General features: G+C 36.7%; 1 protein-coding gene across 4 annotated transcripts in view; it reads right to left on the bottom strand.

Moving 5' to 3' along the window:
• The window catches only part of CSNK1G3 (casein kinase 1 gamma 3), a 115,198-nt gene that overhangs the window by 57,955 nt on the left and 41,654 nt on the right, over positions 1–15,589 (bottom strand). For all 4 annotated transcript variants that reach the window (XM_046000035.1, XM_046000038.1, XM_046000037.1 and 1 more), the window contains exons 3-4: positions 9,548–9,588; positions 5,065–5,134 (exon numbers count right to left, since the gene is read on the bottom strand). In XM_046000035.1, the coding sequence (XP_045855991.1) occupies positions 5,065–5,134; positions 9,548–9,588 (111 nt within the window). The remainder of the gene's footprint in view (positions 1–5,064; positions 5,135–9,547; positions 9,589–15,589) is intronic.

Genomic DNA, 15,589 nt, shown 5'->3' with positions numbered 1-15,589 from the left:
GATCATGGTATAACACAATATTATAATCCTATGGAAAGCTAAGTAGTAAGAGAGAGGCAATCCCTCTTCTATGCACTAAAGCTGTTTAGTCCCACTGTCTGTAAAGAACAGATTCAACGAACAAATGAGAGAGAAAACAGGGATATTCTCTGGGCAGTTAGAGAAAGAGAACGAGAGACATAAGGACTTACTGGAGGTTCAAAACCCAGACAGGCAGAACTAGAGAAATTATGCATGTTTTCAGAGACAGCTCAATAAATAATTCTAAATCTTTTTAAATCTTTTTTAAAATTTTTTTTTTAATTTATTTACTTGATAGAGCACAAGTAGGCAGAGCAGCAGGCAGAAGGAGAGGGAGAAGCAGGCTCCCCGGTGAGCAAGAAGCCCAAGGCGGGACTTGATCCCAGAACTCTGGGATCACGACCTGAGCCGAAGTCAGATGCTTAATGCCTGAGCCACCCAGGCACCCCAAAATAAATCCATCTCTTAATTTTTGTTTTTACTGTGGTCAGGCATACATGATAGAAAATGTGTTATTTTAACCATCTGTCAGCGTGCAGATCAGTGGCATGAGGCAAATATTCACACTGTTGTGCACCTAGCACCACGACTCAGCTCCAGAACGCTTTCATCACTTCATATTGAAACTCCATACCCATAAAATAATATTTTCCCATTTCCTTATCCCCTCAGGCCCTGGCCACTACCATTCTGCAGCCTGGCTCTGTGAATCTGACTACTCTCAGGCTCAGTACCTCAAATAAGTGGAATCACATAGTATTTGTCCTACTGTGACAGGCTTATTTTAGTTAGCAAAATGACCCCAAGGCTCACCTATAATGTACCACGTGTCCAAACTTCCCTTCCTTTTTAAGACTGAGTAATATTTCAGGGTGCCTGGGTGGCTCAGTCAGTTAAGCATCTGGAGTCCCAGGATCAAGCCCCATATCTGGCTCCCGCTCAGCAGGGAGTTTGCTTCTTCCCCCAACCCTCCCCTTTCTCGTGCTCTCTAAATAAATAAATAAATAAAATCTTAAGAAAAAAGACTAAATATTTCATTGTACGTATAGATCACATTGTTTATCCGTTCATCCACTGATGGACACTTAGATTGTTTCCACATTTTACTGCAAATCATGGTGCTCTGAACATAGCTGTATAGCTATCTGTTAGCAGGCAATCTTTGGTACAGATAATACGTGGGATTGCTGCATCAAATGGTAATTATAGGTTTAATTTTTTTTTTTTTTGAGGAACTGTTTTCCATAATGTCTGCAGCTATACCATTTTACCGTCCCCTCAGCAATGCACAAAGATTTTTATTTTTCCACATTCATACCAACACTTGTTGACTGGTTGCTGCTGTTTTTCATTTGTCTGAAAACAGCCACTGTATGGGTATGAAGAGGTGTATCTCTGTAGTTTTGATTTACATTTCCCTAATGATTACTAATACTGAACATCCTTTCAGGGCTTACTGGCCACCTGCATATATTTGGAGAAATGTCTACTCAAGCCCTTTGGCCACTTTTGAAGTGGACTGCCTGTATTCTTGTGGTTGAGTTTTAGGGGTTTGTCAAATAGTGTAGATATTGATTAATTATACCTATTTTTAAAGGGAACACTAATAAGCAAACTGCTACTTTAATAAAACTTAAAGTACCTAAAGAGAGTTAAAGCTAAATTACTTTGAATGGCTCATTTATGACTAAGAGTACTCTGAAAATATAATCCTTTCAAGTATCAATTCCAAAAATCCAACTTTTTTTTTTTTTTAAGCCAGCTCCATTCTGACTGTGGGACTTGAACTCAGGACCCTGAGATCAAGAGTCACATGCTCTACTGACTGAGCCAGCCAGCATCCCCCAAATCAAACTATTTTAAAATCATAAGTCCCTCCCCAAACAACTAAAGTCTTGTTTTTCTACAAAGATCACATGGGCACTCACAAATATTTTTAAAACTCATGATTGATTAAAAAACCTATGTAGTAACCTAAATTGACACGATTCACATAAAATACTCAAAACTATTCACACTTGTCAGCTTCATGCAATACCATTCATATTTCTATCTATGTAAATGCTATGCCATGGAGCACAGAGGAGCACCTGATATATATGGAGTGTCTTCTACACGGTGGGCCCTGTCACTTGCAGCCCTATGGCATTCAAGGATAAATATGTAGGCTTCATTTCTATCATTACTCTGACATAATCTTTAAAGTTAAAAAAGGCAAAGAATACAATAATAAAATTAAGTGTACCTTTGGTTGTTTAATTCAATGACTCCCTAAACTCTAAACTGACTTATTCATTCTTCTCTAATTAAAGTGTTCAACCCGATTTTTTGAAATGATAGCTTTACTATGTAAGTAATGATCGATCTGTTGTCTTTAAATCTCCCCAGCATCCAACTTCCTTCTGATTAACACCTCAGTTTCCCAATAGGCAACCACCTTACCCCATTCTCAGTCCCGGAGTTTCAGGTAGCTACTGAGATGAGCAAAAGATCTAAGTTTGGGCAATCAAATTCATAGCAATTAAAACAAGGAAAGTCATGGGACATAAAATAATACAGTAAGATTTGGTCCTAGAACTTTTGCAAGAATTTTCGGGAAAGACATGACATTATAGGGATGCCTGGGTGGCTCACTCAGCTAAGCACTGCCTTTGGCTCAGGTCATGATTCTGAGGTCCTGAGATGGAGCCCCACACCAGGCTACCTGCTCAACAGGAAGCCTGCTACCCTCTCTCCCTCTGCCACTTGCCCTGCTTGTGCTCACTCTCTCCCTCTCTCTCTCTCTTTCTCTGTCAAATAAACAAAATATTTGAAAAGAAAAGAGAAGAAATGACATCATAATTGCTAAGTTCGGCTACTGGTAACCACCTCTGCCATCTCATAAAAAGGGCCAACCAGAAAATGAAGCTTACACACACACACAGGCAGAGCACCGAAACAGATTCAAGAATGTCCCTGATGGCAGAATTTGAAATCCTGGATACAATAATGTCTTATAAATAGGTCCCTTCTCTAAATTTCCAGGAGATGAGCCAATAAACTTTTTTTTTCCCCCGCTTAGTTTCTCAGGGCTTTCTATCATTGCTACTTTTTTTTTTTTTTAAGATTTTATTTATTTATTTGAGAGACAATGAGTGAGAGAGGGCATGAGAGAGGAGAAGGTCAGAGGGAGAAGCAGACTCCTCAAGGAGCTGGGAGCCCAATGCAGGACTCGATCCTCGAAGTCCGGGATCATGACCTGAGCCAAAGACAGTCGCTCAACCAACTGAGCCATGCAGGCACCCTCACTTGCTACTTCTAACTAACGTGTACGGTTTCACATATAATTGGTTTTATTCCCTCTATCCTTTAAATCTCAGTTGTCAGTGATAATTTTGGTAACTCCTGGAGGGCTATCTGTATCAGACTTAGATGTGCATTATAAGAAGCCTACAGTGATAAAAAATAGTAATTCAAAATGTCAATTTATTGTCCTCACAGTGACTACTCATTTGGAAAATATACTGTTAGAAAAAAAGAATGTGCAAATTAATAATGCATTAAGTGCTCGATTCTATGAATTAGAATGTAAACATGTGCTTACAAAAAGACACATGAAAAAACTTCATTTTATTAAACCTGGGGAAACAAAATATCCCTACCTGATAAGAAACTACAGATAAAAAATCATTAACAGAAGTAAACAGAAAAGGCATAGCTGTGAGAGGCTTCCACTAAAGGCAATGCAACATACTATAAGAAATTTTCTCATTAGTTTTTTTCCAATGGCCAAAAATATCCGTTCTCACTAATTTTAGAGTTTACATAAAATACACCTGTACTAAAAAAACAAAACAAACAAAAAACACCTGTATTAACTTCCTACAGCCAGTGAAATTACTGCACACTTGTAGCTTAAAACAGCAATTTATTTTGTCACAGATCTGGAGGCTAGAAATCTGAAATCAGTCTCATTAGGTTAAATCAACGTGTTGGCAGGGGCATGTTTCCTCTGAAGGTTCTAAGGGAGAATCCTAAAAGCCTCTTCTAGGTTTTTGTGACTGCCAGCATTCCCTGCTTATGCTCTATCACTCCAATCTCTGCCTTTGTAGCCATTTTGCCTTCTCCTTTCTGTGTATATAAAATATCCCTCTGCCCCTCTTCTACAAGGACATTTGTGGCTGTGTTTAGGGAATACCAGATAATCCAGAATAATCTACCCATCGCAAGCACTAGAACTTCATCACACCTAAAAAGCTAAATTCACAAGTTCCAAGGATTATGATATAGGTATCTTTTATGGGGCCATTTTTCAGCCTACCACTATGTCATAAGTCATTTCAACAACTATAATATCACCAAAAAGGCTAAGGCTATAGAAGTCATATGCATCTTGTATTCTCAAATTAAATTTTTTCACAATGTTCTCTATTTATATTAGCAGTAATTTATAATGCAGTAAGCTCCAAAACCTGTCATAATTAAAATAAAAGGAAGGATGCCTGAGTGGCTCCACTGGTTAAGCATCTGCCTTCAGCTCAGGTCATGATCCCAGGGTCCTGGAATCAAGTCCCCCATCAGGCTCCCTGCTCAGCAGAGAGCCTACTTTTCCCTCTGCCTGCCTGTCTCTCTCTCTCTCTCTCTCTCTCTCTCTCTCTCTCCTTGACATATAAATAAATAAAATCTTTAAAAAAATAAAAATGAAAACATAAAGAATGTAGTGAAAAAATGTCTTATAAGCATAGCCTTAAGAAATGACTCACTTTGGGGCACCTGGGTGGCTCAGTGGGTTAAGCCTCTGCCTTCTGCTCAGGTCATGATCTCAGAGTCCTGGGATCGAGCCCCATATCGGGCTCTCTGCTCAGCAGGGAGCCTGCTTCCCCCTCTCTCTCTGCCTGCCTCTCTGCCTACTTGTGATCTCTCTGTCAAAAAAATAAAATCTTTAAAAAAAAAAAAAAAGAAATGACTCACTTTAACCAAATTTAAAATACTATTCTTTGAAACCAAAGAGTTATGATAACAATTCATTTTATTACAAATGTAAAAAATAATATACGACTTTACCTCCAGATCCTAACTGCTTGTAGAATCTGTATTCCAAATGTAGCTGTGGTGCTCTGGATTTCATGGGCTCCTAATTAAAAAATAAACAAAAATAACAAAAAATATTTAAATTATTAAAACATCACTAGGCCCCAATCCCAAATATTATAAATCTTGGTGTCAACTCTTGTATAATTTAATATTCTAGTAGTCATCTTTCTCTAGATTAGATCCAAATAAAAATCAACTTTACATTTAAGTAAAAACAACTGATACCATAAATGTACATAATGTCAACTGGCTAATAAAAGAAGCAGAAGCAATAAGGAAATCTGTATGTCTGACTCTTTGACCCTGAAGAAAATTATACTCCAAACATTCATGATTAGGGAAAATGGTGGCCCTTACTCTTTTTTTCCCATTCCCAAGAAGTGACCTCTGAACTGTGTATTTCTCATGTAAAGGTTCTAGGTTAAAGGGAAGTCATAGACAAGTGAGAAAGAACAAAGAAGAAAATTTTGACAGAAGCAAGATATTTTTTAAAATTTTTAACTAGGGTATAGATTACAATAAAACACAGAGTTTGTTAAGTATTACACCTATAAGCTTAGGTAACTACATATACTCCCACAACCACCACCTCAAAAAACCTTCAGAACATTTCCATCATCCTTCCCTCAGAGGTGGTTACTTGTTGACTTTTATCACCTTTGGATGAGTTTCACCTGTTGCTGGATTTCATATAAATGATATTACAGAGTCTATGTTCTATATGTGTGTGGCGGACTTTTTTCACTCAACATAATGTTTTTAAGAGTTACACACACAGAGAGAAAAAACATAAACAAAAGCAAAAGAGACTCTAGATATAAGTAATAAACAATAAATGTGTGAAAATATCTGCAGAAAGCAGGATTTTAACAAAGTAACAGGCAATCTCTACAAGATCCAGTAGGAAAGTATAACAACGTAGCAATATTTAAACAAAACCAACAGAACTTCAAAAAAATTTTTTAAGACTTCGATAAGTGAACTTGCAAACTCAGTCTGCCAACAAGTTAACACAACAGAAGAGAGAATTTGGAAACTGGAAGAGATGGGAGGATGTCTACAGAACTAGAAAAAGATGCGGAATGCCTCTAAAGTAATTATACAGAATGAATGCATTATGAAAGAAGAAAAATGTAAAACAGAGGAAAGAAAAAGATCAGACACTTAGACAATACACGGTGAAAGTCTAATAGACATTTGATAAGAGTCCCAGGACGACAGGAGGAAAAGAAGTGAGCAGAACCAACAACTGAAGGAGGAATTGCTATGAATCTTCGAGAACCAATGAAAGACAACAAACCACAGACTCAGGAGGAATATGGATCCCAAACAAAAGAACTAAAAACAAATCTATACCAAGACCTATCATAATGAAAACTATAACCCATGACAAAGACTTCAGATAAGGAATGAGTAAAATCCCAGGGGAACAATTACAGTCATAAACATTATTGTGAGAGAAAACAATGAGCTTGGCTCTCGAGAGGCAGGACAGAATAGTTAAAAGAACGGACACTAAAACTACACTGTTCTGAGTTTCAATCCTAAATTTGCTATGTACTAGCTGAGTGGCTTTGGCAAATTACTTAATCTTTTTGTACTTCTCAGTTTCCTCCTGTACAAAAGAGGGATAAAACTTTATCCTCATCATTAAATACACATTCATATAATTGTTTATATTTTACATATATATATACACATATATATACATTTACATACATGACTTCAAACAGTGCCTTCCATATAGTGAGCTGTAATACCTATAAATTCTTCACTTAACTCTACAGAAGTACGTAACCATAAAATTTAATGAAAGATGCAATCACCAGTGAAATTAAATACGTAACTTACTCATTCACTAAAACTCCCTAGATAAAAACAGAAACTCCCATCTAATTTAGGTGAGTCAGTTCAGCTTGATTCCAGTACTTTACTAGCAGTAAAATTTTATTACACCACCATATAACAAAAGTCTAATAGGCTGACATTTTCATTATTCATGAACACCAGGTTATTAGATTAATGCAAACAACAACAGATGAGGGTACCAGCTGAGGTCAGATTAACAAATTACCCAGAAACAAACTATCAATCTGAACTAGGATAACATTAAGTAAATGTGAAAACCTTTCTAAGAGACAGAACTGAAAGTAGTCACTGAAATCTGCTCTCTGAACACCACTATTATCAAAATGCCCCTATTTGTAACCAAAATATAGAAATCAGATAGCACTGAAGGTAGGCAGACATAACATTTTCAAGTGATTGCTTTTAAGGCAGGTTCTGAACAAAATTACGTTCTATATTAAGAACAGATACAATATATATAAATAAGAAAATATATAAGGAAATATTATGCATTTTTGTATATAAAAATATTTAATAAACTAAGTACCAAACTATGGTCTAGTACTTTATGTGAAATGCCTTCTGTCCTACCAAGCTATTTTTGGAGGAATTCAAGGCAAAGGTGCCTTTGTACCATACTTAAACCTCAAAGTATTAGACACAGATCCAAAAAAGTTGCCAGTTTCACAAGGAAACCACAATTATTATACATAGCACTGATCACTGTGCTTTATAAAAAGGGGCAAATAAGAGCAGAGGGAGACTGTTCAAAAAATAAAAGGAAAATAATAACTAAGGGGATAGTGATACACAATAAAGATAAAACTAAAAAAGAGTTACACAACGTGTATATGTAAGACTGAAAGATGACATACTAAACATTTACCAAGGCGTCAGTGGAGCAAGCAGGGTAAACAAGTCCCAAATCTGAGAATAACAAGACCTAAGAGTTACCAATTAATGCCTGAAACAGACAAGAGCAGGTGAGCCTAGAAGAGTGGGTCCTGCTTTGACACCATGGTTGATGCACCACAGCGTTATCAGTTCACCATCACACACGAGCTCCTGGGAGCTGCTCACCGCCGGCTGCTAGAGCAGTAACACCGAATATGGGTGTTACCACATTCCTGTCCTTGCATGCCACCCCCAATCCCAACACAATGTCTAGATCCTAGGCTGCTGGCCTAGAATATGGAAAAATGAAGAATTCCAAAGAAATGAAAGTCAGCAATGCCCTTTCAGACACTGTCCAATGCCTGCAACCTCAGCCTTCCTCTGTGATTCATAAAACTAATGTCCCTTGTTCTGATTTCATGATCAGAAAAGAATCCTGTCATTTTAACTTGCTTTCTATGCAGATCGGCCTACAGAAAGCAAACATGTTTACAATGATTTGAGGATTCTGGACGTGTTAATAATAGCAAAATACCTCATTTTGAATTGGAAGTTAATTCTTCCAAATATTTATATCTCTGAGAGCTTAACTGATGGTGTGAACTGATGGTTAATGTAAATCCACTTTTAGTTGCCAGTGACAAGCTTAACAGATGACCTAACCAGATTTACTACCATAAAGCCAAAGAGAGACCTTAACACTAAGGTGAACTCATCTAGGCAAAAGCCAGTACCAAAGCACATGTCAGCCAGCTAGTCACTCCTGGTGGAATCAGAACCCTATTGTGCATCTTTACTTCCCAGTGAAAATAAACAGCCTTGTTACAGCCAAACTTCGTCTACAATCACAGAGACACTTAAAATTAAGTAGTACAAGTTTTCTATCTCATCCCCAAAGTTTTTCTATTTCTCTGCTGCCTCTTCTTCTGATAGTCTCTCCTTATATATTAATCTCACATTACCCTAATAACAGTGGTTCTTTTGGCAGAAGCAAGATTGACAATGGCAAGAGGACTGGAAAAACCAAGCCGTGCTTAACCTCAGGGAAATCTGGCTGGCAAGCCAGAGAGAAAAGTTGTGCCTGAATAAAGTTGGGTCTCATAGAAATTCCCAGATCCCAATTCCTCCAGAGAAGAGCTGCTTCACAGCTGTCATAGTTGGCACAGTTAGGACGATAGAAAGGTCCCATGGGACTTTGCTTTCCCTGCTATCCTCCACTCACATCAATAATTTCTGAATCCCCAAAGGTCAAACAAGAGCCAGTATTACCATACAGAAAAGATCGGTAGAAAAAGAGATTTTGGAAGCTACCTGGAAATATATTTTCAAAGAATGTAATCCTGAATACTAAGGGCACTTCTGTCCAAATGCTTGACTCATAAAGAGAAATTTTGTTTTCTAGTTTTTCAATAGTTAAAAATGCCAATGTGCCAGCTTCTTTAAATGAAAAATTGTGCCAAAACTCAAAAATGAAATTCTAAATTGCTATCAAAATAAAGGGACTGCATTGTGGCATAGAAACACAGACATCTCCACATTATCACATACTTGAGGGGCATGCTTATGCCTACAGCTTAATGACAGAAAATTCAGTTATGCATATCATTTCCCAGGAAACATCCAAGTTACAAATGATATGAAAACAGAAAAGTAAGTAAAATATAAATTAGCCATCAAAGACAAAACAGGAAAATTAGAAACATGAACTTACCAGTTTAATTGCCACATATTCATTTGTATATAAATTTTTCCCTTGAAAAAGAAAGAAAAAAATGTCAGATTCTATCAATAATTAATTCTTAGAGATATATTATGTAAAACTCTACTCTGGGTGAAAAAAAAAAAAGCACATAATCTATTTACATAAAGCAAAAGGGGGCACCGGGGTGGCTTAGTTGGGTAAGCATCCAACTCTTGAGGGTCCTGTGATCTTGGGCTCCTCACTCAGCGGGCCATCTCCTTGAGATTCTCCCTATCCCTCACCCTCCTGTGCATGCACAAGCGTGCTCTCTCTCTCTCAAAAAAAAAAAAAAAAAATCTTTAAATAAAGCAAAGGTCTTCACATCCAACTATGTAGCAAAAACCTCAATGGCAAGGAAATCTTACATTTATCGACTCAATGACGTATTTATTAGCATTTCACCTGGATTCAGAGTAGAAGGTGATACTAATAAATACATTAGCCCACTTACAAAAATGGAAAGATTATTATTTTGCTGGAACACTGCACACAACTCAGAAAGTAAATCAACAGTCAAACACATGCTAAAATAAATATCAAAACCAGAACGCCTATATAAAAAGAGGAATACAAAATTCCTTTTCCAGTCACTGGTTCATTTTAAATCCATTATTATGAAATGTGTTCTCATTACAGCTCATATGTAATCCAGTAAATACATTAACACAGAAAAAATCTGGAATATATTAAAAATGAAACAAAGAAAGAAACATATTATTCAATAACTGCCTTTGACAAACTGGTTAATTACTTCAAGGAAAACAAGGGTTTTTAACATCTTAGCTCATAACCACATTAAATTCTGAATATTTTAAAATGTAGATATAGACTATAAAATAAGAAAAAAATATCACCCAATATATAGGAGCCTTTCTGAGCATTTTTAAAAGGTAGAAAAAGTTAAGATTTTATGCAGACTGGAAAGCATAAAACATGTTAACCTCTGTATGTTGAAAAAAATTTACCATATACAAAGAACAGGCAAGTAACAAACCAAAATAAAGATTTAATATCTTTGATACATAAATTAATGTTCCTTCACAAGTATAGTAAAAAGAATAAAAAACAGAAGGTGATTTCTGAATTTCCAGCACTGTTTCAATAAGCGTGTCTTATTTCTATAATAAGAAATGCAGAAAAGTGATAGCTTTTTTTTTTTTTTAATTGTGATAGTAACCGGCCCTGCTCACATGGCTGCTAAATAGAGAACAGGCAATCATCAATGTTCACACATGGGATTTTCTACCATAATACCCCTAACTTCCTTTTCAACAATAACTAATGAGTGGCAGTAAAACTAGGCACAATTTCAGTGTCAGATACAGCAGTGTTTGTTCATACAAATACGATAATACACTTCTGAATTTTGTCCTTATTTTAATAAAAATGAATGACAAAAAAAGAGATTTTTTTTTTAAAAAAAGCATTTGTACCCATGCTAAATAAGCATAAGGCTCCAAAGCCATGAGACCTGGAACAGGGATGGACTCAGTAAGAGTGTGCATTCATTCAAGTTATTGGCTGATCCCATTTAAAAAAAAAAAAAAATCATACCAAAAAAAAGTAACACACTTTCAGTCGCTTGGTTCAACATTTAGAAGTGCCTTCATCTATACCTTCCAGAATATAGTATGTATGAAATTGCAGGCTTCCTCGAATAAGCACAGAGTGGATCATTTAATGATACAGTGAGGAATTCATCTTGAGGAACTGATGTCTCACAAAGGAATAATTCTGTTTTGAGTTCAAAGAGAGAATTTGTATATCCTCAAGACATTATCATCTTTTAACAACTACGCATGTGATGCTTAGTCACAGGTACCCAAGGGAAAATATCCACAGGACAAGAAGTGAGGTTAAATACAAAGAACACAGAACCAAAATATACCAAATTCTTGTTTTTTTTACTGCCATTTATAAGACCAAATGTCTACTTTTAGGTCAGAGCAGAAAGCACTAAATCCTTAAAGCATCATCTTTTTTTTGAACACTAAAGATTTTTTTGAATTCTGAGGATTATATTTTTAAACATGAGCAATGATGAAACAATACTACCAATGCATCTGTTCTACCTAACAGGCAGAGCCTCACAGTTGGCTTTTTTTTTTTTTTTTAAGATTTTATTTATTTATTTGACAGACAGATCACAAGTAGGGAGAGAGGCAGGCAGAGAGAGGGGAGGAAGCAGGCTCACCGCTGAGCAGAGAGCCGGATGCGGGGCTTGATCCCAGGACTCTGGGATCATGACCTGAGCCGAATCAGAGGCTTAACCCACTGAGCCACCCAGGCGCCCCTCACAGTTGGCTTTTAATCAATGTTTGTTTTATGCATGAACAAACAATGACACGCTAAGTATGTCTTTGTGTGTATAATATGAGAGAGAGGGAGGGAGTGGTATGTGTAGAGGGAATACAGTTAAGACAAGGCTCCAAGCAGACTGGTTCTGATTAACTGATGTTTTAATCCCATTTCAAAGGACATTCCCGGTACAGCTCTGTGCTATACTGAACTTGAAAAGATGGATTTACCAATTGGGTGGTACTTGGATACTTGTACATAGAAACCTATGTTCTACAGAAACTATGTATATGTTTACAGCAGGAATTACTAGTTGCCCACCAATATCCAAGCGCTCCATTCTATACCAACAGAATGACTCAATTTTAAAGCAGCTGTCCAGCTAGAGATATTTCCAGCCTCTCTTCCAGCTTGGTGTGGCCATGTGATTAAGTTTCAGATATGAGCGGACATAAGGTTTGTCACTCCTCACTTCCAGAATGAATGTGTGTTCTCCTGGCCCACTTTCTTCTTCTTGCTGGCTGGCTGGCTGGCTGGCTGGCTGGGAGAGAGCAACCGAAGGGGCAATCACCTTACATACAGAGACTAAAGCCATATCCTGAGGATACAGAGGTGCCCTGATGGCCTGAGGGCTCTTCCTCTGCTTTGTGTTACAGAAAACAACAAAAACTTATTTTGCTTATTACTACCACTATATTCTAGGATCTCTTTGTTAGAGCATCACAATCTGTTCCTTATTATGACATTTTTCAGTTAAGTTCTATAATATCCTTCAGTTAGTAGTAGTAGAAAATCAATAAGCATAAAAATGATGAATGCATTCAGATCTGCATTATTTATTTGAAATATTATCATAAGGCCTGCAGAATTTTCGATAAAACAATTCTTAAATAAAAACAATCAAACAAGAAGAATTATCAACTATATAGAAGGAAAGAAACAACAGTAAGAGAAGTTATTGAAACTCCTGTGGTATACTTCATTATGCCAAAAGTTCCAATAACTTATTTCAGAAATAGTATCCCATAAAGCTATATGTAACAACCTTGTTCTGTGTTCTTTTATGGGGTGGCAGGGGTAGCCAAGAAAGGTGACATAGAAGAGGCTCAGGAAAACAAAGTTTATTGTCCTCACAGACAAAAAGTTACAGGAGAAGTATCACGTTTTGGTCAAGTGGTAGGAGACAGAAACAAAGGAAAGGAAGCTTAGGCCAAAGGCTTTATTGGAGTCTCTGCAGAAAACCAAGGCAAGGCAGGATCAACAGTTCAGGATTAGCTAGTTTGGATAATTCTGGTGGCAAATAATTTAGGGTCTTTGAGCTATAAAGGTGGTCTCTCATCTTATACCTAGCCATGGGATGATTCATGAAGACTGCCTCCTAGAACATACAGGCCAGACAAAGGTATAGCTCTGGACCAGTTATTCTGCAGATCAAAGGCATGCTCCCAGCTGAGTCCTTTGCTATCACTAAGAACTGGCTAGCCCCAGCAGGAGTAGTCTCTCCCCAGGCAGGTTTTTTTTTAAGCTGTCAAAACATAATAGAAGAAAAACGAAAAAAATACATACAATAGAACACTGTATTCTACCTAGCTATGTTTGTTCTCATTCAGTGCCTATCAATATTTCCAGGGGTTTCAGCTGACTCTCTAAGCTAGACACAGATCTATAGATAGGAAGAAGGCAAGCCTTACCATCAATATATATAAAAATAAAACCAAAAAATATTAATTCATCATTTTATAATAAATAAATAAAAATATACTATCAGGGATGCCTGGCTGGCTCAGTCGGTTAAGCATCTGCCTTTGGCTCAGGTCACAGGCCCAGGGTCCTGGGATGGAGACCCACATGGGGCCCCTTCCTCAGGGAGGGAGTCTGCTTCTCCCTCTGCCTGCAGCTCATGACTTGTGCTACTTGTGCTCACTCTTTCTGACAAATAAATAAATAAAATCTTCACTATCAATGTACCATCAATTACTTAAATGTAATTTAGATTATTTACAATGTTTACCTATTCTTTTTTAAAATCTCAAAGCATAGAAAAAATAAAATAAAATAAAATCTCAAAGCGTGTGGACAGCTTTATGCCAAACTTTTTTTTTTTCTTATTACCCATAAGAGCAGTTTCAATGGTGCATAATACCTGGGGCATTTGAAATTGGCAGGGGAAAGGTATTTGGGGTTGTATGTGGAGGTACAACTTTTATTTAGTGCCCAAGAAGAAGGACATTCTAAACAACATGAAGTATTTGGAACAGTCCTCTACAAAAAAACAGAACTGTCCAGCCCAAAATGTCAAAAGCATCTTTGTTGAAAGTTACTTACCTATAACACAAATACCTTATATTCTTTCTCACCCAATACTAATCACAAACATTTCAGGGTCAGGAATCAAATTTTCAGGATGTGTCTATTACTGTTGTTTTAAAGCAAGCACTTTTAGAATCCAAATCAGCTTTTAACATTAGCATGTTTACCCAGATATATAAAGAATGTTGCTCTGAACAACTTTTTTTTATACAGAGAAATTATCTGGGGCCCTTAAAAAAGGAGTAAAATGCTGCTTTTAGTATCCTACCAATAAAAAGGAATAAAATTATTAAATTAGCTATATAAGTATAAATGTTATATTATGAACAACATAAAACAAAATTTACAGTGTACAGATCATACATTTAAATAAATATATACAAATATACAACAAATAACCATAGATTAGATACAGATCCACAGCCAGGTGGATGACAAATGGATGGATGGACAGGTGGATGGACGGCCGGACTAACAAATCATTTTACTCCTATTCCTGATTATTCAGCAGTATTTTACTGTTTTTTCACTATATGTAGCATATACAGGTTCAGCATATGGTACACACAGTTTCTCATATTGCCCCAGTGAAAAGGGTCAGCTAGATTCATTGTGTGTGTATACAAACACACATACACACACACACACACACACACAGAGGTATACATACACATAAATGTATTGGTAAACATATATATGTAGTCATTTTGAAATTAATTACATAAAACCACTTTTAAATAAAAATGGCCAATATACTATAGTCCTACAATCATATCCACAGAGAGGTAAGAATACAAATACGTATATATGAAATATACCTGAAGAGCTAATTTATACAAATAAATTTAAATAAAAATACATAGAACATGTCACCAATATAAGTTCAAAACAGAACAAATATCTTGATACCATCTTTTAAGGAAGCAGAACAATCACTGTGTTCCTAAAATATGCAGGTACAATGCTGGTCCTTTACATTATCATCTAAATTTCATCTCCACAATAAACTATGAAGTAGAAGTAATTCTATTTTAAAGTTGAGGAATCTGAGGCCCCAAGTAGTTCCCTGACTTATATTTTCCATGATAGAGGGGACAATTTTTATATTTTTCCAGTATTATCAGTGCCAAATCATGCCTCCTACATGACAGACAAGAAGTACATTTGGAAGGATGAAGGGTGCTAAAAGTTACACAAGAAAATAACCTCGTTTTTCTAATTCTAAAATCAGAAACAGTTTAAGAATTTCAAAATATCTAACTTGGAGCACCTGGGTGGCTCAGTGGGTTAAGCCTCTGCCTTCGTCTCGAGTCATGATCTCAGGGTACTGGGATTGAGCCCTGCATCCAGCTCTCTGCTCGGCAGGGAGCCTTCTTCCCTTCCCACCTTTCTGCCTGCCTCTCT

This window comes from Meles meles, chromosome 3 (assembly GCF_922984935.1).
Source record: "Meles meles chromosome 3, mMelMel3.1 paternal haplotype, whole genome shotgun sequence".
Classification (NCBI taxonomy): domain Eukaryota; kingdom Metazoa; phylum Chordata; class Mammalia; order Carnivora; family Mustelidae; genus Meles; species Meles meles.
Note: the sequence above shows the minus strand (reverse complement) of the source record. Positions and strands in the feature narration are given on the sequence as shown.